At 37.9% G+C, this 26,481-nt stretch overlaps 2 protein-coding genes across 4 annotated transcripts; one reads left to right on the top strand and one right to left on the bottom strand.

Moving 5' to 3' along the window:
* Window positions 1–18,040, top strand: acvr1l (activin A receptor, type 1 like). 2 transcript variants are annotated; one of them, XM_033642544.2, is made up of 10 exons: window positions 1–158; window positions 897–980; window positions 3,529–3,783; window positions 3,925–4,136; window positions 4,882–4,981; window positions 6,232–6,378; window positions 7,523–7,798; window positions 8,856–9,053; window positions 9,226–9,356; window positions 16,601–18,040. In XM_033642544.2, exons 2-10 carry the CDS (start codon window positions 908–910, stop codon window positions 16,730–16,732), a joined length of 1,524 nt encoding a protein of 507 aa, XP_033498435.1. In that variant the 5' UTR covers window positions 1–158; window positions 897–907; the 3' UTR covers window positions 16,733–18,040. The 2 variants fall into 2 exon arrangements, with proteins under 2 accessions (XP_033498435.1, XP_033498436.1); XM_033642545.2 differs by having other exon boundaries at window positions 13–162.
* On the bottom strand, window positions 17,716–26,481 carry d2hgdh (D-2-hydroxyglutarate dehydrogenase). Of its 2 annotated transcripts, XM_033642542.2 has the most exons (11): window positions 26,314–26,481; window positions 23,600–23,968; window positions 23,450–23,507; window positions 23,222–23,361; window positions 22,929–23,122; window positions 22,660–22,828; window positions 22,393–22,536; window positions 22,166–22,308; window positions 20,930–21,095; window positions 20,549–20,835; window positions 17,716–17,859 (listed from the first exon to the last, which is right to left on the bottom strand). In XM_033642542.2, the coding sequence occupies exons 2-10, from the start codon at window positions 23,940–23,942 to the stop codon at window positions 20,573–20,575; spliced, it is 1,620 nt and encodes a 539-aa protein (XP_033498433.2). In that variant the 5' UTR covers window positions 23,943–23,968; window positions 26,314–26,481; the 3' UTR covers window positions 17,716–17,859; window positions 20,549–20,572. The 2 variants fall into 2 exon arrangements, with proteins under 2 accessions (XP_033498433.2, XP_078031291.1); XM_078175165.1 differs by lacking the exon at window positions 17,716–17,859 and having other exon boundaries at window positions 19,892–20,835.

A 26,481-nucleotide genomic window follows, 5' to 3' on the forward strand; every position in this document is an offset into this window, starting at 1 on the left:
ATTGTAGCTGAAGGGAAGACAGCCAGTGGGTGGGCTGGGCTGTGGTCCTGCTTTCGGCTTTTTACATCGCGAATTGCTCTTCTACGAATATTCAAACCTCATATATGAATACACAAACCTGACAGGATGAGTTAGAGGCTGTATATCGTGTGTGCCAGGTAGGTGGGTATTTTTTATCGCTCTGTTTTGGGAGTCCTCGCGCCGCTGACAGGCTGCGCTTTGTGCTTTGCAGCTAGCTTAGCTTAAAGGGCTAACAGCAGCACCGGGCAGCCGTCTGTCTGGCTGGCGCCTCCGAGGCGCCTGTGGACGGCCAATAAAACCGCTCGTTAATGGCCTGTTAGCTACAGCAAATAACCGGGCACACAGTCTGGGAGGTTTACAAAGGGGAATTGCTGATAGCTTTGCTTGGTCGCACACTTGAAGTCAAAACCAGAGGCTGTGACATTGAAATGTGAGGTGTTAGCTGTTAGCGGATTGGTATTATTATGCTAGTTGTTGCCTATGTTACATTAAATGTTAGCTTGCAGAGGAGCAGCTACAGTAGAGTAAATGTTCCCCTCAAAATAATATCTAGCTTGTTAATTAACAGCTTAAGAACAAACCACATTATTATATTGTGTGAGGGTAAAGACATTTAACTTTCTAAATTAACTGTTGAATCATATTCCAGGTCTTTGAAATTGCTGCTGTTTATTCCACAATCAGTCATGTGTTTTAAACAAAGCTTTGACAGAGACAGAGTGCTAATAGCAATCAGCCATTATGAGTTGTTGTTTCCTTTCTGTCGGATGCCTTGGCAGGGATCATCAGAATACATAGAGGAGGCAAATGTAATTATCTTTGCCACTGTGTACTCATTTGAACCCTCTCTGGCTCCTCTTCCCTCCCTCTGCCAGTGCACTGAAACATGGGTCGTTGCAGTGTCCACGTCCTTCTGCTGCTCTTGCTGCAGGCCCTGCAGACATCAGCTGAGGGCCCAGGTACTGTGCTCAGTTCTGTCTCCTCTTTGTGTTTTGTTGTTTTCTTGTTTTCAGACTGCGATCTTATCTGTTGTCTTTTCTTGCTGTGCACTCAGACGCTGATGAGTAATGTGTATAGCTGGCAGCTATCATTTTTAGTGAGAATTGTTTAGCTATTATCACCCATCTCTCGGTGGAAAATCATGGAGTTCGGAGCTTAGCAAAGATTTAAGATGCTTTCAGACTTTGTGGCATTTTTGCACCATGTAACTATTTGACAGTGTCACATTGCAGAGCTCTGCAAGGTCACCAAAACATAACAGTTTCCTAGAAATATATAAACCTGACCCAAATTTACAGTGAAGCACAGCAACAGCCGCACCACAAAAAAGTGTGTGCATCATAACAGCTACAACTAATTAGATGTAAATGGTGTTTACACATTTGCAATATATTTGGTTTCTGCAATTTGGTTGGTATTTGGTTTAGCAGAATCACTCTCTTCATTCAAGAATTGCTCGAAGACCTATGTACCTCTTCTGAGAGTACTTACTCAACTAATGCGCTCTCTCTTTCTATCTCTCGCTCCCCAGATAATTTTTATTTTCTGTGCACTTACTTTATGCATCTTGTGACACTTGTGTCAGATGGAACTGGGTGTTGAGCATCTGCAGTGGCTTGTATTATACCTCATTTGTACATTGCTTTGGACAAAAGCATCCCCCATTTGAATCACTTTGAATGTTTCCTCTCCCCACCTTTCCCTAGCTCTTATTGGCTAGATAGTAGGGGTGGGAATCACCAGAGGACCCATGATACGATATTATTTCGATATGCTGAGTATCGCGATACATTGCGATTTATTGGCTTTTTTTCCAACTGCAAATTATTTGCCTGAAGGAAAACTTTGTCACACCAATTTTGCCTCATAGGATAAAGTTTTCAGTCTGTTCATCTGACTTCAATAAATATCAATAAATGACAAAAAGCAGACAGACTGACCACACTGTCATAAAACCTGTCAGAAATGCTGCATACACTTGACAAACTGAACTTTTGGCAGGTAACGCCCTCTGCGAGGCCAGATTAAGCGCATGAGCAAAACTCATGCAGGTATCCCACTAACTGAATGGCAACACCCATGTTAGAAGTGTTGTCTGTTACAACCACAATCCCCCATTCTTGTCCTGCATTTTGCAGGAGGTCTGGGATGTTTGCTCAGGTGTGACTTTTGTGTACTGTTGTAGTTTGGAGAACACGAGACAGCAGTCTCCAGTCCTCTGTAAGATAACGTGCCGTTATAGTCACATATGAATCCACTGACCTTGAAGTCCAAGTGTCAGAAGTTAACACCACCCTTCCTGCTTTAATCAAAGATTCCTCAACTTTAGGTTCACTTCTCTATAGAGCTTGGGTACGGCTGTGTTAGTGAAAATACATCAGGACAGAGTCACATACCTGGGTGCGAGTGTTTTTCACATGTAGCAAAAGCCTTTGTTTTCATCAGCACTGTCTCGATGCAGATCTTTGCACATGAAGTAGATGATGGACTCTCTTGGCTCTCTCAGAGTTGGATGGTAGTTTTGTCAAGCTAAGTGTGTGCAGTGTTTGTTGATTTTTCGGCAGCACGGGTTTAGCATTAGCTTGGCCATCAGCAGCTAACACTATCTCTGGATGATGGAGTGTGAGGTGAGTCCTCATGTTCGTAGTATTCCCAGAGTATTTTATTCTCATAGGACACTGCTTGCAAATCACGTGTGTCTTATCCAATTCTCTGGTGCGTCCATCTTTGTTTTGATTAACTTCCTTCCTCATCAGGAAAAAAAACCCATCAGCACTATCTAGTAAACAGATAAGAAATTCATTGTATTGTTCTAGTACCAAAAGTTGTATTAAAATGTTTATTTACAAAAATTGATAATGTCTATAATAAAAGATACATACTTGGCTTCCATGCATCAATATGGCAATAGTATGCTGTATTATGTACTAGGTAGATCAACACATTCTGTTCCAGATAACAGGTTTACTGAGTTTTCTGGATGTTTTTGAGTAAAACATGAATCTAGAGTTACGTGAGACAGGACAAACACAGTACGTGAACTTGGCTTACAGGTAAAGAAAAACAAAAACAAACGTGTCTGTCTTACAGGAGCTTTATGATCAATTATTCCAACAATAATGAATCTCCACTGCAAAAAATTGCTGAAATTAAAGTGCAGTTTAACAGTGAGTCATACACTTGGCAGATCTTGGCTAATGAATAAAATTAAAATGGGGAAAACTGGAGGATTTGTTTTATTGATCATGTTTGTTTATGGCTAACACAAACTTAATTTTGGGTGCAGTATAAGTCCGTCCCTCCTAGTGGCAACTGCTTGAGGGTGACCACAGTGCCCATTGCTGCTTATCTGTCCTATAGTTATGTTTTGCCAGATGGGTATCGTGCTAGTTTGAGTGAGATGGAAGTCTTGGTGTCGGCTCGCTGCCTTAATTAAGTCAACAGTGTGTCTCTATGCACTGCGAAACAGCGTGAGTGTATGCTGAACTCATATCTTCTCCTCCACAGATGGACTATTGGTGTGTCTGTGTGATAGCCCAAAATGCCTCCAGGACACCCAGTGCCACGGTACCCGGTGCTTCTCCTCGGTCAAAGTGGGCAGCAGCGGGATGGTGTTTGACCATGGCTGCATGGATGATCCAGAGAAAATCAATTTGCAATGCTCCACAGCTCCATCCTTCCACCATGTCATTTTCTGCTGCTCTCAGGACATGTGCAACGGCAACACCACCAGGAGTTCGCTGATTGCGCTGCTTCCATCAGGTTGGTGGTAGATCATAACATGCCTCATTCTGATAATGAAGAGAATTCTCAAATAGACTAATTATATTCTGTAGCCGTCTGTTAAATGATCTGAGAAGCATAAAGACTTTACATTTTATAATTTCTCCCTTTTGTCCACAGTCCCAGAAGGCGAGCCAGTTCCCTATCGTGTGGAGACCTTAGCTCTCTTTGTACTCGGTCCAGTGGTGGTCCTGGTTCTGCTGTCTGTAGTGTCAGTTCTGGCCTGCAGGAGGCTCCATCACGGTCGTCTGCAGAGGCTGCAGGAGTTTGACACTGAGCAGGGAGCCATAGACGGCCTCATCACCTCCAATGTGGGAGACAGCACTTTAGCGGTAAGAACAAGAGAGGTTCTTGTTAAAAACAATGAACAGAGATTGCGTTCTCACTTGTTCTGCTCACTCCGAGCCTTAGTAGTGTGTTACATCTGGATTAGCAAAGTGTTCCCCTCCCAGAAATTATTTTCAGTTGTGCAAACTTATGCTTACATTCATCAACTTTCAGTTTTTAAGGTTATCTACAAGACGTGATGAAGGATGGTTATTTGTTTGATCTAAATGCATGGCCTTAAATGATGCTGAGTTAAATACTGCTTTTTGTGTTGCAATTTCATGTTTGAAATGTCTAATATGGTTTTATGGTGCGCTGGTCCTCGATGGAGACATTGAATTCATTTACATGTGATAGAACAAAACCTGCTTTCAATTTTTCCCCCTAGTGAATAAAATCTGTCATATAATTCTATTTTAATTGGCATTCACAAGGTGTATAAAACCATCTAATTAGTGAAACTTGCAGGCGCCTTGATTTAACCCCAGCATTGTGGTGTTTTGGTCATAACTCTTCCATAACCTCCAGTTATTTCTTGCTATTTTTGCCTTAATTAGGCCCCAAAGTCTGCTGCACAGAAATAGTGTTGCCTACACACTGACTCCAAACCACACTTTTTTTAATAAATAGACAAAGTTTCCTTCCCAGTAAGATCTTTGTCAGCGCTGAATTCCAGTAGCCTTGCACCTGAATGTGATGCTTCTTCTGAATATTGTAGCATGCTCAGCTAATCTGTGTGTCTGTCTTTAGGACCTGTTGGACCACTCGTGCACATCAGGCAGTGGTTCAGGTCTTCCCTTCCTCGTCCAGAGAACTGTGGCCAGGCAGATCAGCCTGATGGAGTGTGTAGGTACGTGCCCTCTCCTTGAAGAGCCTGATTTTTTTTTTTTTTTTTTTTACAATCACCTACACTTACTGTCTTGACCCAATGCAGCACTCCCCATTTTTTTCTTCACACACACACTCCCTTGTCTGGTCCCTCTCCCTCTACACTAAAAACAATCAAGCTGTTCCATGTAGTGCTCCCCCTAGAGGCCTGGAGAACTTCCACTGTGTTGACTGGATGTGCAGTGTTTTTCTGTTGCATTTGTTTTGGGGGGTTTTTTTCTGTGTTTTTGACTTTGCGTGGTTACTGTATTTGATGTATGTTTGCTGTCAATGTGTTTGTTTAGGCTTTCTGCAGCACATTTTTTTCATTTGCAGCATGTTTCTGTTGTATTTGTTTTGGATTTTCGTATCTATTTTTGTTAATGGCATCATTTCATCTCTCCTGATGGAAATTTTTTGGGTTACTTTACCACATTTGTTGTTGTTGGCCACCATTAACAACACATCACAGCACGTCTGTAGGTCAGATTCAGGTCTGTTCGATTGGGAAACTGATTTTATCAATCAACTCATTTAATTAGAACCTTATGAAGGTAGTAATTCATGTCACAACTAGCGGCATATTTATATAACATATGACATATTAAACAGAATGATTCAAAACAAAAAGAAAAATCTACAAGTAGCCTACATTGCAGATTATTTTACTTACACTGAGAGCAAACTGTCATCATGAGTCAGTCTTGCCTAGACTCAGTTTCAGTCTGTAGCTGATATCAGTGTTTTGAATCACTGTAGTTATTCTAGCGATGTCAAACAGATGATGTGAGGATAGCAGGTCACATCATTTTGACTCATTTACAGCAACTGTCGAAACACAAGTTGTGTTTCCTTGTCTTTCCATTCTTTGTGTTGTTGTCTTCAGAAGTAGGAGAGCTGTCTTAAGCTGGTGATACAAGGTTTACTAATTATCATGGCAACTCTGGCAAATTTCTTGACTGGCAAACTTAAGTGCCCAAATAAAGTATGTAGGTCACAAGCCTGGAGATCCTGTTTAGCACCACACAGTAACAGTTCGCACCAGTTTGGAATTGGAAAAATGTGCCTTTGTGCAGCTTCATGCTGTTGATGTGGAAACATCAGCTCTGTTTTCAGACCAAGTCAGCTGCAGTGTGAACGTTGCCGTAAAATGATACGAAAATATCCTAAAAGCACTTTTTAAATTTCTAAATCCTGACATCTCTCTGTTTCCTCCTCATCTCTCGTTTCCAGGCAAAGGAAGGTATGGAGAGGTGTGGCGGGGCCAGTGGCAGGGGGAGAACGTGGCTGTGAAAATCTTCTCCTCAAGAGATGAGAAGTCCTGGTTCAGGGAGACAGAGATCTACAACACTGTGCTGCTAAGACATGAAAACATACTGGGTGAGTCTGATACACACAAAAATGTAGCTCTTGTGACACCAGTTGGTGCAAAGGGGGAAAAGGTTGATGAAGACAAAGCATATTTCTCATTGTAAAAGATGTAATTTCCCCATTGTCTCCACTGCAGCCATTCCAATCAAAGATTATGGTTTTAGCATTGTCACATAGAAAATAGTTAATATATCTTGTAAATGTCTGTCTTATATATAAGTATATAAGTGTCTAACATAATGAAAAGGAACCCCACAGAGACCTTTTTTAAGAGCGAGATCCTTTTTGTTATACCAGAAATGGCCCCGAAATCATCATTACCAAACCAGCCAGACTCCATTTAAATAAACAGTTATTTTAGCCTGTATAGAGCAGCATATTTTCACATCTGAATCAAGAGTTTATTTCAACCAACCTGAGTTTGAAAGTGAAAAAGAGTGGAAAGACCAACCAAGACCACTTTTTTTTGAGTATTATTTAGTTTTTGTCATCTTTGAATGAAGTGTGTTTTACAATGATAAAATTACTGTTTATTTCAATGGAGTCTGGTGTGTTTGGTGATTGCAATTTCAGGGCTGTTTCTGGTTAAACAAAAAGGATCTTACTCTTTAACAAAGATGTCTATCTCTGTCGGGATCCTTTCCATAATTTGGTGATATTTTATATTACTGTTACTGTTAATAAATCCCATAAAAAGACCAGAACCAACAATGTGATGGTCTGTCTCTCAGTACTTTAAGATTTCCCTGGCCTGTCTGTGGCACTCAGCCTGAAGCATATTTGTTTCCACGGAAGACGCGAATCTCAAAATCAAGTCACACATAATAAGTTTGGTGATACAGATTTCCCAAAACAACTGGACATGGTATTTTCTAACAAACATTACTCCAACAGAACAAATTTTAGCTGAGGATTTGTTGCTCTGGTACAGCAGAGAGATGATGTCTGTGGGAATGACTCAAAATAAGTTACCCTTTAACACCTCTATGTTTAAAAAACAGTTACACAGAGTTGAATGCAATAAACACCTGTGTAATATAATGCAATCCAGTGTAAAAGCAAATAAATAAACTATACATAGTTTTATGATCTTGTTTTATTTCTCATCTGTCGTGTTGGTCTGTCTGCCGCCTTCTCCGTCTCTCCTCCCCAGGCTTCATGGCATCTGACATGACTTCTCGCAACTCCAGCACCCAGCTGTGGCTCATCACCCATTACCATGAGAACGGCTCGCTTTATGACTACTTGCAGCGAGTTGCCGTGGAGACATCAGAGGGCTTGGCCATGGCGGCGTCGATAGCCTGCGGCCTGGTGCACCTGCACACGGAGATCTTCGGCACCGAGGGCAAACCGGCCATTGCACACCGGGATCTGAAGAGCAAAAATATCCTCGTCACTAAGGAGCTGCGTTGCTGCATCGCAGACCTCGGTCAGTCCAGTATTTCACTTTCTTCTAGTCGTGACATAAATCTGTTTGTCTTTGGGTTTTCAGACCCTTGTTGTTATCAGCCATTTGTCCTGTACTTCACACTTCAGATAAACAAGATTTACTTGTTTCTGTCTGCTACATTTTTTAATAGCACTCACAGGAAAACATATTTACATGCCGGCTCCATATTGACGACAGCCGTGGCCAGAGAAACTATGTTTTCACATTGTCCTTACGTATTCTGGTGAACATGATATCTCAAGAAAACCTTGAGGGAATTTTTTCAAATTTGGTACAACTGTGCACTTGGACTGAGGAATGAACTGATTCGATTTTGGTGGTCGAAGGTCAGTGCCACTGTGACCTTTCATTCTTGTGAAGGGGATATCTCAAGCACACCTGTAGGAAATTACTTCAAATTTGGCACAAACATCCACTTAGACTCCAGGATAAATTGATTAGAATTTGGTGGTCATTGGTCCAAGGTCAAGGTTACTATGACCTTGTCCGTCTCATTCTCATGAATGTATATCTCAAGTACGCCTTGGGGGAATTTCTTCAAATTTGGCACAAATGTCCACTTGCACTTGATGATAAAAGTGGTTATAATTTTGTGGTCGAAGGTCAAGACCACTGTGACCTGTAATTCTAGTTTGAATTTTATTCGATTTATTTTGAAAATTAAAGAAAGAAAAAAACAAGAATAACAATTAAATGAACAGTAAACTCTCAGTGTACAAATTCTCATAAAGAACATAAACAGTATAAAAATATTTACATGTCCGAGAAGGAGTAGGAAGATTTATGGTCCTCCCCCATCTGAATAAATGACTGAATGAATGAATGAATGAATGAATCTTCATTGCCATTACACAAAATGTACAATGAAATTCCATTTGACTTCCTCGTGTAAGAACAATTAGTAATTCAAACAGTTATCTCATATTTAACAAATACTTAATATTTGGCAACCAGCATCTGTATCTGTCCATCTTTTACCTAGTGTGTACTCATGTGTAAGTCCTACTAAAATATTGTATATAACTGCATGTTACAGGGCTGGCTGTGACCCACTCCCAGGCAGACAACCTGCTGGATGTGGGCAACAATCCGAAGGTTGGCACCAAGCGATACATGGCACCCGAAGTGCTGGACGAGACCATTCAGACAGACTGCTTTGATGCCTATAAGAGAGTGGACATCTGGGCCTTTGGGCTGGTGCTGTGGGAGATAGCAAGACGCACATACAGCAATGGTGAGTGACATGCATTTAGTGCATATTCACATAGTAAACAACCGCCTTTAAATTTTATTATTTACTCTTATTTACTATTATGCTGTTAGCAGGTAGACCTGATTTACCACAAGTTGATCCTCTTGCTCCAGTTACTTGGACTCATTTCTGTCATCTCAATTTGACTCTCCAGGTATTGTTGAGGAGTACAAGCCTCCGTTCTATGATCAGGTGCCAAATGACCCCAGCTTTGAGGACATGAGGAAGGTGGTGTGCGTGGAGCAGCAGAGGCCTTTCATTCCTAATCGTTGGTTCTCTGATTCTGTAAGTATTAGTCTTTGACTTAAAGTGTATTTAATCCTGTTAATGATTTGTCCATTCATGGTCCCGCTGGAGTTGTGGCCACTTTAATTTCATAACAATCTTCAAACAAATCTTCAAAAGTGATCACTAGGATGTCAGAGGCAGTTACTATCTTACTAACCAGTATGACATGAAAATTGAAGGTTTTAGGTGTTGTATATTTATGCCTACTATGACATTTTTAAGGCATACTATACTGACTTTTTTCTACTTTTTATGCCATACTACACTATGACACTTTTATGCCATACTATACTATGACTTTTTTTCTACTTTCTTTGACATAATATACTGACTTTCTTATGCCATTATGACTTCTTCTGTTTTTTTGCCATACTTAAATGACTTTTTTTTTGCCATACTACACTATGACCTTTTCTACTTTTTTGCCACACTATACTATGACATTTTCATGCCATACTACAACATGACTTTTTCTACTTTTTGTGCCATCCTTTACTATGACTTTTTTTTTTTTGCCATACTATACTATGACTTTTTATGGCATACAACACCACGACTTTTTCTATTTTTTTTTTTTGCTATACTATACCATGACTTTTATTCTACTTTTTTGCCACACTATACTATGACATTTTTATGCCATACTACAATATGACTTTTTCTACTTTTTGTGCCATCCTTTACTATGACTTTTTTTGCCATACTATACTATGACTTTTTATGGCATACTATACTAGGACTTTTTTTCCTACTTTTATGCCATACTATATTATGACATTTTTATGCCATACTATACTATGACCTTTTCTACTTTTTTGCCGTACTATACTATGACTTTTTTAAGCAGTTTCTTCGACATAGTATACCATGACTTTTTTCCACATAAGCAGCTTTTTTGACATAATTAACTATTACTTTTTAGCACTTTTTTGACATACTATACTATGACTGTTTTAGCAGGTTTGTTGACATACTATACTATGATTTTTTGTACTTTTTCAACGCTGACGTTTTTTTGCACTTTATTTGACATACTATACCATGACCTTTTTAGCAGTTTTTTCGACATATTGTACTATGAATTTTTTCAACATATTATACTATGACTTTTTTGACATACTATACTATGACTTATTTTAGCAGTTTTTTTGACGATACAATGACTTTTTTCAACATATTATACTATGACTTTTTTTTAGCACTTTTTTACACATACTAAACTACGACTTTTTTCGACATACTATACTATGACATTTTTTGCACTTTTTTCGACATACCATATACAATGACTTTTTTCAACATTTTATATTATGACTTTTATGACATACTATACTATGACTTTTTTTTAGCACTTTTTTCGACATACTATACTATGACTTTTTTTAACATATACTGATTTTTTGACATACCATGACTTTTTTTAGCACTTTTTTCAACATACTAAACTATGACTTTTTTGACAAACTATACTATGACTTTTTTTTAGCAGTTTTTTGACGACATACTATACTATGACTTTTTTCAACATATACTGACTTTTTTAGCAGTTTTTTCTTTACGTATTATACTATGACCTTTTAAGCAGTTTTTTTACGCATACTATACTATGACATTTTTTGCACTTTTGTTGACATACTATATTATGACTTTTTTCAACATATTATACTATGACTTTCTTGACATACTATACTATGACTTTTTTAGCACTTTTTTCAACGTACTATACTATGACTTTTTTCTGACATACTATACTGACTTGTTTTTGCACTTTTTTCAACATACTGTACTGACTTTTTTCAGCATATTATACTATGACTTTTTTTTACACTTTTTTACACATAATATACTGACTTTTTGCACTTTTGTCGACATACTACACTGACTTTTTTCAACATACTATGATTTTTTTACACATACTATACTGACTTTTTTAGCACTTTTTTGACATACTATACTATGACTTTTTTTGACATACTGTACTGTGACATTTCAACATATACTATGACTTTTTTGACATACTATACTATGAGGTTATTTTTAGCAGTCTTTGGTCATACTATACTGTGACTTTTTTCAACATATACTGACTTTTTAGTGGTTTTTTCTTTACATATCATACTATTACTTTTTTGCACTTTTGTCAACATACTATTCTGACTTTTTTCAGCATACTATACTATACCATGATTTTTTAAGCAGTTTTTTCTACATACTGTACTATGAATTTTTTTGCACTTTTTTGGAACATACTATACTATGCCTTTTTTTGCACTTTTGTTGACATACTATACTGACTTTTTTGCACTTTTTTGACATACTATATTATGACTTTTTTCAACATATTATACTATGACTTTCTTGACATACTATACTATGACTTTTTTAGCACTTTTTTCAACATACTGTACTATGACTTTTTCGACATACTATACTGACTTGTTTTTGCACTTTTTTATACATAATATACTGACTTTTTGCGCTTCTGTTGACATACTATACTGACTTTTTTGCACTTTTTTCGACATACTATACTATGACTTTTTTCGACATACTATACTATGAATTTCTTGCACTTTTTGGAACATACCATACTGTGACTTTTTAGCACTTTTTTCAACGTACTATACTGACTTTTTAGCAGTTTTTTCGACATACTATACTATGACTTTTTTCAACATATTATACTATGACTTTTTTGACATACTGTGACTTTTTTTTTTAGCATTTTTTTCAACATACTAAACTATGACTTTTTTCGACATACTATACTATGACTTTTTTTGCACTTTTTTACACATACTATACTGACTTTTGTTGCACTTTTTTGACATACTATACTATGGCTTTTTTTTAGCAGTTTTTTGACGACATACTATACTATGACTTTCTTCAATATACTATACTATGACTTTTTTCGAAATACTATACTGACTTGTTTTTGCACTTTTTTACACATAATACACTGACTTTTTTGCACTTTTGTCGATATACTACACTGACTTTTTTGCACTTTTTTCAACATACTATACTATGACTTTTTTTCAACATATTATACTATGACTTTTTTTTGCACTTTTTTCAACATACTAAACTACGACTTTTTTTCGACATACTATACTATGACTTTTTTCAACATATTATACTATGACTTTTTTGACATACTGTGACTTTTTTTTTTAGCATTTTTTTCAACATACTAAACTATGACTTTTTTCGACATACTATACTATGACTTTTTTTGCACTTTTTTACACATACTATACTGACTTTTGTTGCACTTTTTTGACATACTATACTATGGCTTTTTTTTAGCAGTTTTTTGACGACATACTATACTATGACTTTCTTCAATATACTATACTATGACTTTTTTCGAAATACTATACTGACTTGTTTTTGCACTTTTTTACACATAATACACTGACTTTTTTGCACTTTTGTCGATATACTACACTGACTTTTTTGCACTTTTTTCAACATACTATACTATGACTTTTTTTCAACATATTATACTATGACTTTTTTTTTGCACTTTTTTCAACATACTAAACTACGACTTTTTTTCGACATACTGTACTATGACTTTTTTAGCACTTTTTTCAACATAATATACTATGACTTTTTTTACACATATTATACTGACTTTTTAGCACTTTTTTCAACATACTATACTATGACTTTGTTCGACATACTATACTATTACTTTATGTGCACATTTTAAACATACTATACTGATGTTATTAGCACTTTTTTCTTTACATATTATGCTATGGCTTTTTTAGCAGTTTTTTCGGTATACTATACTATGAATTTCTTGCACTTTTTTGGAACATACTATACTATGACTTTTTAGCACTTTTTTCGACATACCATACTATGACTTTTTTTCAACATATTATACTATGACTTTTTTTTTTTTTTTGCACTTTTTTCAACATACTAAACTACGACTTTTTTCGACATACTATACTGACTTTTTTAGCACTTTTTTGACATACTATACTATGACTTTTTTGGTACTTTTTTCGACATACTGTACTGTGACTTTTCAACATATACTATGAATTTTTTGACATACTATACTATGAGGGTTTTTTTAGCAGTTTTTTCATCATACTATACTGTGACTTTTTTCAACATATACTATGACTTTTTAGCAGTTTTTTCTTTACATATCATACTATGACTTTTTTCTGCACTTTTTTACATATACTATACTATGACTTTTTTAGCACTTTTTCAGCATACTATACTATACCATGATTCTTTTTTTTAGCAGGTTTTTTTTTTTTGACATACTATACTATGAATTTTTTGCACTTTTTTGGAACATACTATACTATGACTTTTTTCAACATACTATACTATTACTTTTTTTGCACTTTTTTACACATACTGTACTGACTTTTTCACTTTTGTCAACATACTATTCTATGACTTTTTTCAGCATACTATACTATGACTTTTTTTTGCACTTTTTAAACATACTATACTGACTTTATTAGCACTTCTTTCTTTACGTATTATACTATGACTTTTTTAGACATAAAATAGTATAACTTAGCAGTTTATTTGACATTATACTATGAGGTTTTTTTTGCAAACTATACTATGACTTTCTTTCAACATACTATGACTTTTTTAGCAGTTTTTTTCAACATACTATAGTATGACTTTTTTTTTTACACATACTATACTGACTTCTGTAGCACTTTTTCGACATACTATACTATGAATTTTTGCACTTTTTTGTGACATACTATACTATGACTTTTTTCTACTTTTTATGCCATACTGTACAAGTACATTTTTAAGCCATCATATAACATGATTTATTTGTACTGTTTTTGCCGTATGTTACGCCCCTCCCCTGGGCAGCCCTATAGGGTGAACAAACCTCCATCACTGACCCAAAATAATCACATAAGACACATTTAAAACGCTCCAATCCATGGGATTTATTAACAAATAAATAAGCAAACAAGACAGCAAACAAGACAACAAAAATCCAACGCTGAGAGGCCGTTTACACGTACACGGTGATTTTGATAAACGGAGACATCTTCCTTCGTTTGTGTCCTTCGTTTACACACAAACCTCTGCTCTGAAAACTAGTCTTTCTAAAAACTCTGGCCAGAGTGGAGATTTTGGAAAACTCCGGTTGCGCGTTTGCATGTAAACTGAGATAAACGGAGATAAACGGAGTTATAGGCAGTCGACGTCACAGTATGCGCCAGAACTTGCGCCTGTGTCAAAAGTGCGACCTATGTTGCTATGGTGACAATGGATACATGGAAGGCTTGAGCTTCTCGTTACACTGCCACCTACAGGTTTGACATGCTCTTGTGTATATATACACGGGTAAGTGTAAACGAAGATCTTTTTGAAAACGGAGACGGTGAAATGTCCGTTTATGAAAATAGCCAGCAACGTGTAAACGGCCTCTGAGAGGCAGCAGGACCAGCAGTCTCCACATCAGAGGCCTCTCTTTTGCTTCTGGCACAGGAGATCTTAAGCACCTCCTCCATGCCAGATGTAATGCAACTTGTTAAGGAACACAGCACACCTGGGCAGATCTACAATGGAGGGAAAAGGGACAGCAGCACAGAACACACACAGCCGTTAACTATACTATACTAAGACTTTTTTAGCAGGTTTTTCGACATAGTATACCATTACAGTATAGACATACTACTATGACTTTTCAGCTTTTTTTTTTTTTTAAGTTATTTTTATTTAATTTTTTTGACATAGTATACCATGATTTTTTTTGACAAACTATACTGTCTTTTTTTAGCCTTTTTTTTCTTTCTTTTTTTTTTTCTTTTGACAAAAGATAACATTCCTTTTCTGGACATATTATACTGACTTTTTGAGCAATTTTTTTAACATACTGTACTATGACTTTTCTTGAACTTTTTACAACATAATATACTCTGACTTTTTTCGACATACTATACTATGACTTTTTTGCACTTTTTCTGACATATTATACTATGACTTTTTGCACTTTTTTCGACATACTATACTATGACTTTTTTTGCACTTTGTTTTGAAAAACTATGCTTTTTTTGCACTTTTTGACATACTATACTGACTTTTTTTGCGGCATACTATACTATGACTATAGCACTTTTTTCGACATACTATACTATGACTTTTTTGCGCTTTTTCCTACATACTATACTATGACTTTTATGTACATACTATACTATGACTTCTTATTTTACATACCATACTATGACTATTTTGCACTTTATGACATACTTTTTTCGACATACAATACTATGACTTATTTACATACTTTCCTATGACTTTTTTTTTTTTTTTTACATACCATACTACAACATTTTTGACATACTATACTATGACTTTATGTGCACTTTTTTTGTGGCATACTTCACTATGACTTTTTCGACATACTATACTATGACTCTTTTGCACTTTTTCCGGCATACTATACTATGACTTTTTTCGACATACTACACTATGATTCTTGTGCACTTTTTCTGACATACTATACTATGACTTTTTTTGCACTTTTTTCGACATACTATACTGTCTTTTTTTTTTTTTTTACATACTATGACTTTTTTGCACTTTTTCCTACATACTATACTATGACTTTTTTGCACTTTTTCCGACATACTATACTATGACTTCTTTTTACACTTTTTTCGACATACTATACTATGACTTTTTCTCTTTACATACTATACTGACTTTTTGTGCACTTTTTTTGTGGCATACTTTACTATGACTTTTTCGACATACTATACTATGACTCTTTTGCACTTTTTCCAACATACTATACTATGACTTTTTTGCACTTTTTTCAACATACTATACTATGACTTATTTACATACTTTCCTATGACTTTTTTTTTTTACATACCATACTATAATGTTTTTGACATACTAGTATGACTTTTTTTTTTTTTTTTTTTTACATACTATACTGACTTTTTTTGCGGCATACTATACTATGACTTTTTTTTTTTTAACATACTATACTATGACCTTTTTTGCGGCATACTATACTATTTTGTGACTTTTTTATGCTAAGAGATTGATACTGATGGATGTGAGATAGCTGTAACCCACTAGTACAAAGAACAGCAGGACCCTTTCACATCTAAAAGCTCTTGCAGTCACATTGATCGCACAGTTTCCTGTCACTGTAGGTGTATTACTGCGGAACTTACCTTTTATTTTTCCATCTTGTTTCTCTCCTCTCTCAGACTCTTTCTGCTTTGGTGAAACTGATGAAAGAGTGCTGGTACCAGAACCCCTCTGCAAGGCTAACAGCACTGCGCATAAAGAAAACCCTGGACAAGATTCACAGCTCTCTGGAGAAGGGCAAGGAGTCGTGAGAGGGAGAGGAGCCCCGGAGGCAGCTGCCTGATGTCAGGGATCAGCTTGGAGAGGAGCCCATCGTTTGAGAAAGGATGATAATGGGGGACGGACATAGGACCGGAGGAAAAAGTTGTTCAAGTGTCATCCAGCCTCATCCTTCTCTTGCTCTCATTATCTCTGTGGTTGCCTTCCACTGACATCCCTCTCTCTGACTTGAAGCCCACAGATGTTTGGACCTGTCCTGTGTGAATAAGCCAGCCTTTGTTACAGGACACAAACTCATTGCCATTGTGCTCGCACTGACCTGAACTTTAGACTGTTACTGAGTGTGAAGAACATGGATGGCATATTGTAGTACTCCATCCCAAAATGCTTTAACGCCCATCTCAGACTGCACACACACCAAACACTACACACTGAGTGTCTCTTACAATTCAATTTCTGATCCCCAGCCAGTGTTTTTGGCATGCGGTCGTGGCATTCTGCTCAGAGACAATCAGAAGTGTTTCACACATTTAGCTTTATCAAAACATGCCAACTATCGCCACAAACACACACTACAAACCACAGAAATATTTCCACTGACTAAAGGAAAAGAGCCAATAGAATCAAATTTGTTTTTCAACTTTTTAAAAAGTATATTTATTAAATCTCCACTGCAACCACACTACTGAGGATATGTAAGACTGATGGGGCGTGAAACAGACTGTATACATATATAGGCATTTACTCTACTGGACTTTCTGTACCCATATTGTCATTATTGGAGCTAGTACAACATGATTTGTTGAGAAATAGGAGAGAAAAGTAGGAAATTGTTCCCGCTGAGATGTATAGAGGAAAAAACAGGATAAGATACTACAGATACACGATTATCCTGATGGTTTCTGGAGTAGACACAGTAAATACCTGCCAATAGGCATTAGTCTGTATCTTATAATAAGAAAATGATCCTCTCTGCAGGGCACACCTCGTAAACTCACTGTGGCTCTCCTGTGCAGGCAGAGAGGAATCGAGGAAGACTTGTTTGTGATAGAGCTGATGTTTTTTTTTTTTTTTTTTAAGATACCGGAGGTGAAGTTGTTTTCGGTAGCGAGGTGGGCTTCCATTAACTCCTCCCATCATGCCACACTGTACAAGTTGCCTGAATAACAAGAAAAAAAACACACTGTCTTCATTTGGAAGCTGTTTTATTCAAGATTCATTTTCAACAGATAAAGTTGCCTAGCTGTGCAGTTACAGATGAATTTGTTCACAAATGCTGGGTTTGTTTTGGAAGAAATGTTGCTCTGTCTTTTTTTATATGTAATAAAACATTTACTGCACTCTTGCCTCATGATTAGCCAGCCTGTGAGTTTAGAAAAGATGTAGGCTCAGTTACCAGTTTATTAGGTTCACCTAGCTAATACTAATACAGTCAAATACAACAGTCCTGCAATAAATTATAACTTCATCAAGATTATTTAGTTCAGTTTTCTTGTTGAAAGGTGCTGATTCAATTTTATGGCCATTTTGGAGGCTGCAGTCTGTGATGCTGTTGAACCGTACTGCATTGCACTGTTCTATTTTGTTAATCCCATTTATTTCAATAAGGTTAGGCTTTAAAAAACCCTCTTTATCATGCAGTACAGTTCAACAGCACCTCGACCAGCAGCCTCCAAAATGACAATCTATTTGAGTCAGCACTTTTCTAAAACACTTTAAACAAAAACTGAACATCACAACCTTCATGACGGTCAGACTGACTGCAGGACTGTTGCATTAGACTGTGTTAGTTTAAGCCAGGTGTACCTAATAAACTGACAGCTGAGTTTATCTATACAAATACATTTTCATTTATAGATTCAGTCTCAGAAATCAGCCTTGAAACAATAGTAAGGTTCACATGTACATGGCCAATTTACACAATTTCAAAATGCTACAAAACCTTACAGTGTATATCCAGACACACTCTGTCTGCCCTCTAGTGGCTACTAGTAGGCACACTAACACCTACGTTGTCATTCATGATCATTCATCCACTTCCTCTTAGCAGTACTGAAAAATATATTCTATGCTTTTCATCTGTACAAAGTGTCTTTTATTTAAAGGGACAGTTCACCCCACAAATTAAAAATGCACATAGTTCCTCTTACCTGTAGTGCTGTTTGTCAGTCTACATTGTTCTAGTGTGAGTTGCAGAGTGTTGGGAGATATCAGCTGTAAAGATATCTGCCATCTCTCTAACAGAACTAGAAGGCACTTGGCTTGTGGTGCCAAAAAAAAAAAAAAAAAAAAAAAAACATTTGGAAAAACTCAACAGCAATGTCTCTTTCCAGAACTCATGACCTGGTTACTCAAGATAATCCACAGACCTTGTTGTGAGCAGTTTCATGTTAGAACTATTTTCTTTCTACCAAACTACACCCACCAACTGTATCACTGTGCAGAAGGAAGCGTGCATCTACTACTAGCTCACTTAGCACCACTGCCTACTACCACTACCTAACGTTACAGCTGAGGGGAACGCTATCAGTGTTAACATCTCATGCTGTCACAAGCACGAGCCTCTCATCCACAAGTACATTCACACTTCCTTCTGCACACTGATATGTTTAGTGGGTATCGATAGAAAGAAAATTGTTCTTTATGAAAGTGCTCAAAACAAGATCTCTGGATTATCTTGAGTAACCAGGTCATGAGTTCTGGAAAGTGATGCTGCTGTTAGCAACACAAGCTGAGTCCCATCTAGTTCCATTATATCAGAGAGAAGGATGACTGATATCTCCACCACACACACTAAAACAATCTAAATCAGGGGTTGGCAACCTTTACTATTATAAGAGCCATTACTGGCCGAAAAGGAAAAGAAAAATTCTGTCTGGAGCTGCAGAACATTTTTGAATAAAGGTAACAGCCTATTAGGTCTAAATTAGCATTTATTGATATGATTTACTACAAGGCAGCTACTCTGCAGTGGGTTATTAATAATTAGATAGTACTTTAACTTTGCAGCGTTGGTGAAAATAAATGAATCTGTTCACATATTAAATTCGCTGTTTTCCTCCAGGACTTTTCCTTTAATGGATTTGGAATCAATAGCTAGCCTTGCTAGAGAGACTTAAGGCTAACCACCGCAACTGAAGTTCAGTAAACTTTAGAAGATAAAGCACCAGGTCCTAGACGTATGACACGCATTTTAGTTGATGAAACTTTAAAACATTTTTTAATTCAATGTATAGGCTTCACATTTTTACAAACGTAGAAAGCAATAATCGCTCTCGGCCTACAACAATGATAAATATAAATCTGCATGATGATAAACAATCATTCATTTCCATATAAATTTATATCAAAGGCACAGGGAGCCACTGGAGAGGGTCTAAAGAGCTGCATATGGCTCCGGAGCCGCAGGTTGCCTAACCCTGATCTAAACTGATAAATAGCACTACAGGTAAAAGTAAAAATGTGTCATTGATTTTGTGGTGAACTGTCCCTTTAAGGTCTAAAACTTGTTGGATATTCCGTGGAATACCCGTGGATGTCATTAAAGCTACTCTGGGCGTGTGAGTAGCAGAGGTAGTTGATAATGTTAAGCAGTAACTTGACTTGTAACAGTCTAACTCTAGACTGCTACAGTACAAAGTCAGCAGCGTGTTAAAGTGGACATCATTCTGAAAGTGATGCTTTGTGCACATGACAATGAAACTACTTGCAAACCCTGCAGCTCGGCACCAAATGTGTGTCAAAGGTACAACAGGAAAGGCCGTGAGCTGCCATAAAAACAAAACATGGTAATAAAGTTACAGCTGAAATAGAGCTCCAGCATGAGTTCTGTGTACGTTGCCACTTACCCCACCGCAGTGAGACACGTTGGGTCATTTCAGGTTATCGGGCAGAGTCTTGTACGGGTTGAGGATGCCCTTAGGATCCAGCATGTCTTTGATGTCACCCATCAGAGCCACAGCCTGGCTGGGTTTACTGTAGTAGATATAGTTCCTCTTCTTCAGGCCCAGTCCGTGCTCTGCACTGATGCTGCCCTGACAGCTGGCCGTCCACTCGTAAACGAAGGGCTCGATGGCAGCGAGGAGAGCAGGGTCTTTGGCAGGAGAGGTGATGTTCAGGTGGAGGTTTCCGTCTCCTAAAAGTACACATGGAAAGACTTGCCAATGAATCATCTCATGCTAGCAGGCCGTTATTTCCCCCCTGATATACAGGCTCTTTTCACGTCTTACCTACGTGTCCATATCCCACCACACTCTTGGCTCGGTCCCCCAGGTGCTCCCTCATGTCTGTCACCAGCTGGTAGATCAGCTCCACTGGAAGCGAGATGTCATATTTGTAAGTGAAGCCATCGTGAGTCAGCGCCTCCGTGACACGTTCACGCATCGACCACAGAGCCTGGAAAGGTGGAAATGGAAAGGTTGATGACATCATCATCATCATTTGCAGTTTTAAACATAGATGAGGATTAAAATAAGTTCATTATAGAGTTGACACAGAAGTATGAATTAAACAACCCCAACAGAGTGGTAACTAAAGCTTGGGTCAAAAGATTTAGGGGTTAAGGCTGGTGATATTCTACATTACTTATTGTCTATAAATCCCATAAAAAGACCAGAGCCAACAACGCATTTATCTTTCAATACTTTCTGATTTCCCTCCCCTGTCTGTGGCACTCAGCCTGAAGCATGTCGTTTCTATTGAAGTCTTACATATTTAAAAAATAAGTCACACATGTATACTTTCATTCATAAAAAGGTCAAATAAATAAATGAGGGCTTTGTTGTTTCACAGCAGCCGATCAAAGCACAGAAGCTCCAGTTTATTACAGTTCATTTTAAATCCAGTGCTGCAGCTCTGACCCATTCATGCATTCACATACAGTGGTTCCCACTTTGTATTAAAATCCTCTGCTTATATTAATAATAGTGTGATGATATAGAACCATTAAGTAGCCTTGAACACAGGGAGGGTCAGGCAGAGGATCAAAGTCTGATAATAAGGAGATATAGACAGATATTTGGGGCCTATGATTTGACTGGCACACATCACTGGCACCCTTCTGTAAGGTAGCGTATAATGAATGACATGACAACACACAACAAAATTCAAGTTTTTTTTTCTGGAAGTGCAATCGCGGAAGTGGAGCGGTGTGGATGAATGAAAAATGAAAACAATGAACAGTTTATTTCTGATGGTAACGCGTCACATGACACTATAAATGTAGGATGGTGTATGTGGGATTGACTCCAAAAATTGCAGTGGCTGTGTTCATTGTAACAAAGAAGTATGTCACTAACAGCAACTGATGTCTTTTTAACACTTCTAGGACAACATCAGAGTGATGTAGCACAGAGGATTATGCTGTATCACAATTTTTAAAACACAAACACTTGTTAGTTTGCTTTTGGTCTTTTTGTGGGATTTGCTGCAGAATATCAACAGACTTAGAAGATTAGAAACTAAACCTTGATTTTTGAGTCTTCAGTTGCCACAGTCCCATCTGTAACCAACGATGATGTCATCGCCTCCTCTAAGAAATTGTGGAGCTTCTCTCCGTCATGTGTTGGGTCGGATCCAGACGTTTCTATGACAACGTAGAACGGACAATCTGCAAGATGGAGGACAGAGTTTGTCGTGCGTGCGTGTTTAATCGCTTTATATGCTAGGTGTGTGTGTGTGTGTGTGTGCCTACCAGAGATGGGATTGGGGAGTTTGAGGTGCGTGTTCAGCAGCCTCATACATTCACTGTCCAGGAATTCGTAGGCTGACAGGATTTCTCCCAGCATGCCTCTGCAGAGCTGAAATGTCTTCAGCAGCTGCTCAAAGGTCTCACAGCCTAACAAATTTAGACAGTAACATCATGTATCTGCTGCTCTGTCAACACACACTCATCCTGACACCTGGACTGAGACACAGTTTGTGTGTGGTTGTCATGGTATAAGCAATGAGAAACTCTTACCCAGAAAAACCACATTAACAGATTTGGGTTTCCGTGGACAAAGGATGGACACTGCGGTGATGACCCCCAGTGTGCCCTCTGACCCTATGAAGAGCTGTTTGAGGTCATATCCTGTGTTATCTTTCCGCAGTGTGGCCAAGCAGTCCAGCACTCGCCCGTCTGCCAACACCTGAACATGCCACATACACACACACACAAACATTCAACCAGTGCTTTTATCCTTGAGATTCAAAGAATATCAAAGCTACTCATTTATTGACTCCACTCACCACTTCCAAACCCAGCACAGTCCCGTGTAAGGAGCCGTATCGCAGCAGCCGGAGTCCACCTGCGTTTGTTGCCACGTTTCCCCCAATGTGGCAACTGCCTTTAGCCCCCAGATCGAGTGGCATGATGTAGTCTCTCTCCTCCAGGTAAAGGGACAAGTTCTCCAGGACACAGCCTGCCTGACAGGTCAGAATGCCTGACACATGGAGGGAACGATTCTTAAAGATTAGTCACACAGGCTTTTTATAAAGCAGGTTGCTCATTTTGGCTGAAACTTTAGTACTTTAAGACTTACCAGAGATACTATCAAAGGTGAGGATGTTGTTCATGAGGGCAGTGGAGAGGACGATCTCATCATACACCGGCACGCTGCCCCCAACCAGCCCAGTGTTACCTCCTTGAGGATTCACCGCCAGATTACGACTGTTGCAGTACCTACAGGAGTGAAAATACAACAACTTAGACCCCCCTTATAGACTCCTCGCTTCTGTGTTTGTCCTTCCACCCACTGTTTGCTCCTTACTTGAGAATCTGAGAAACTTCCTCAGTCGTTTGAGGTCTCAGCAGCAGCTCACTGGAGCCTGAAGCCGTATTAACAAACATTACCATCAGTGAATTGGTGTAAGAAACATATCTTTAAGTGGGATGAGCTTAATTCATTTCTAACCATCACCTTTCACTGTCTTGAGCCAATCCACATTACTGGACTCCAGCAGGTCCGGATCAGTGATGACTCTGTCTGGTAGGATCTTCCTGAAGAAGGCCAAATCTTCCTGAGTTATTCTGGAGAAAGGCAGCCTGTCTGGAGCAGCAGAGGGGGAGGGGGAGGACCTGTCTGCCCCTGTGTGCAGCTTCTGACAGCAGACTCCAAAATGCCATGATGTGGTGGGAAGAAACAGACTGCGGAGGTCCACAGGTGAAAGTCTGGCTGTGGTTGTTGATGAGAAGGTGCTGTGGGGGCTCAGATGTCTGAGAGCTGTCCTCAGTCTCAGTGTTTTTTGGAAAATCCCCGCCATTACTGGACTATAGGCGACAAAACAGGCTGCGGAAAAGATGTGGGTTGAATTATAAATCTGTTTCCTTGAGACAGAGGCTGGTTAATCTCTTACTTGAGCCAGTATTCTAATTCTTATTTACCTGGTATGGAGTTGGGACTAAGTATGTGGAGCAGCTGGGTAATATAACAACTAAAACTACACGTCTCTATTCATTTGTCTGCTTTGTAGATAATGTTAGTCAGTTACCAAGCCACTGATATAATGTAATCTCAAAGTACTGTCCTCCTGTCTATTGAAAACTTATTCATTAACTGTAAACTTAGGAACCAGTTTGGAACCGGTTCCAGTTGAGAACTGGTTTTTCTGACAGCTGCACATTGCAAAACAATGACGTCAAAGTCATGCATCTGCATTGCTGGAAACTTGCAGCAAGAAGGTCCCAAGCAGCACTTCATTTCATCAAGAAAGATGACATGAGTGCTGCTTAAAATGTCTGTAAAATGATAATTCCAAGTGAGGAAGCAATATGCTTTCATGTCTACACAACATGGGCTTAACTTCCAGGAATGCCGTGTATTTGACATTCTAAACACGAGTGCCACTGCTTCCAAACCAAGCATGTCTGATATCAAGGGTAAATATCCTCGGTTATCCTAACATTAGCACCATATGGGCAGGTGTGGCACATTTTTTCTTTGACTAAGAAAACAGTTTAACAGTGGAGCTTTTGCCTGGCTGAGTCACATGCATGCCTTCTTCTCTACTCTGTCTCTATACTGTGTTCAGACTCAGATAATAAAACTGGTGCGTTGACGCTTAAAACCTGTGTATGTCTATTTTTTCCACATTGAAAACTGATCAGGAATCGCTAAGGGAATCAATAAAGAGTCAGGCTGATAAGCAGAATCAATAATGGCATTGATATCAATAAAATCTTATCAATTCCTGCTGTCCACTAACATAAAAGTTCTGAAAAACTTGGAAAAACTACAGAGAGAAATCTATAGTCAGTATATACATTGAGCAGGTTTTATTTGATTTTATTAGGATCACCATTAGTGGATACATAACATCAGCTACTCTTCCTGGGGTTGCAAATTCATATAGAAAATGCAAATGTCAGCTGCTTATCTGAGCTTTGGATCATGTAATGCCAATCCATGCCAATGCCAATTGGCCAATCCAATTTGAGCAACTTGATATTAAATATTAAATTTGATATTTTCATATCAGAAAATGACAAGGGAATTTGATAAACTTGCATATTGTTTGTTTAATATAGGACACTTACATGTTTTGGCTTCACAAAGAAAATGTATTTTAAATCAAGTCTTTGAAATTGCACATTTTGGAATTACTTGCTGACTTTTTCCCCGTTAGAGTTTTTCCTTATACCCTGCAAGGGTCCTAAGGATGTCATATGCTGTAAAGCCCTCTGAGGCAAATTGTGGTTTGTGATATTGGGCTTTATAAATAAAATTGATTGATTGACTGATACTGTAACTTTTAAATTTAATAAATTCAGATAGTTGTTTTGAGCAGCAACATATTTCAATGCTATAAATTCAGTGATACGGGTTTACAAAATCAATATTCTGTAATGAGCATTTCCACATCTAGTTAGGTTTTAGTTACTCATCATAAATTCCAGATCTTTATAGGTTTTCATGAACATGCCTGAACAAAAAAAAGCAAATCGTTAAATTTTGTGGAGACAAATATTCTCCATATCTACATGAATAAATACAGAGAATAAAAAATCATTAAATGTACCAGATATTTATCTAAATGTGTTTTTTTTTAGTTTCTTATAAGATCCATATCCTTTTAAGTTTTCATGAATATGCCTGAACAAAAAGCAAATCGTTAGATTTATTTTTACAGGTGTGGAGACAAATATCCTCTATTTCTACGTAATTAAATACAGAAAGTAAAAAGCCATTAAATGTTTAAGATATTTAACTTTTAAATATATATATATATACACCTTTGTGATATTTCACTGAGGTCAATTTCAGTCCACGTCTGGATTCAACAAGACACATACCACAGATACTTTGTTTCTCTTCACCATGTGAAATACAGTTTGAACATGATTTAAGAAGTCATGTCCCATCATACCTGTGAGTTAACTGAACGTATTCACTGTACTGTTGCTGCAATTAAGGAAGAAAAACAAGTTGGCAACAACTTCCCTGACTACGATGCATTCACCTAGCATGCGTACAAACTACTAGCAGACTGACACCTGTTTCCATCGCTGTTTTCACCACAACAAAAGGTTAATTCCTGGAAAGCTAACCTCGAAGAAGCTAACACCTCAGTTAGCTTAGCTCGATTAGCAAACCGTTTGTTAAAAAACTAGCGCGCAACATCGTTATTTACTCACCGTGAACGTTCAGCTAACAATCCGCATCTTTCTCCTCGCGTGTCTTTTTCGTGTCATATCTCAAAGCGAAATGTGTCACAAAGTTCAAGGGCAGTAAAGTTACTTAAGCATGACCACGGTGAATGTTTACAGCTAGCATGGTACGGAGTGCAGGACGCCACTGAGCCT

Source organism: Epinephelus lanceolatus, chromosome 15 (genome assembly GCF_041903045.1).
Source record: "Epinephelus lanceolatus isolate andai-2023 chromosome 15, ASM4190304v1, whole genome shotgun sequence".
Lineage (NCBI taxonomy): Eukaryota > Metazoa > Chordata > Actinopteri > Perciformes > Serranidae > Epinephelus > Epinephelus lanceolatus.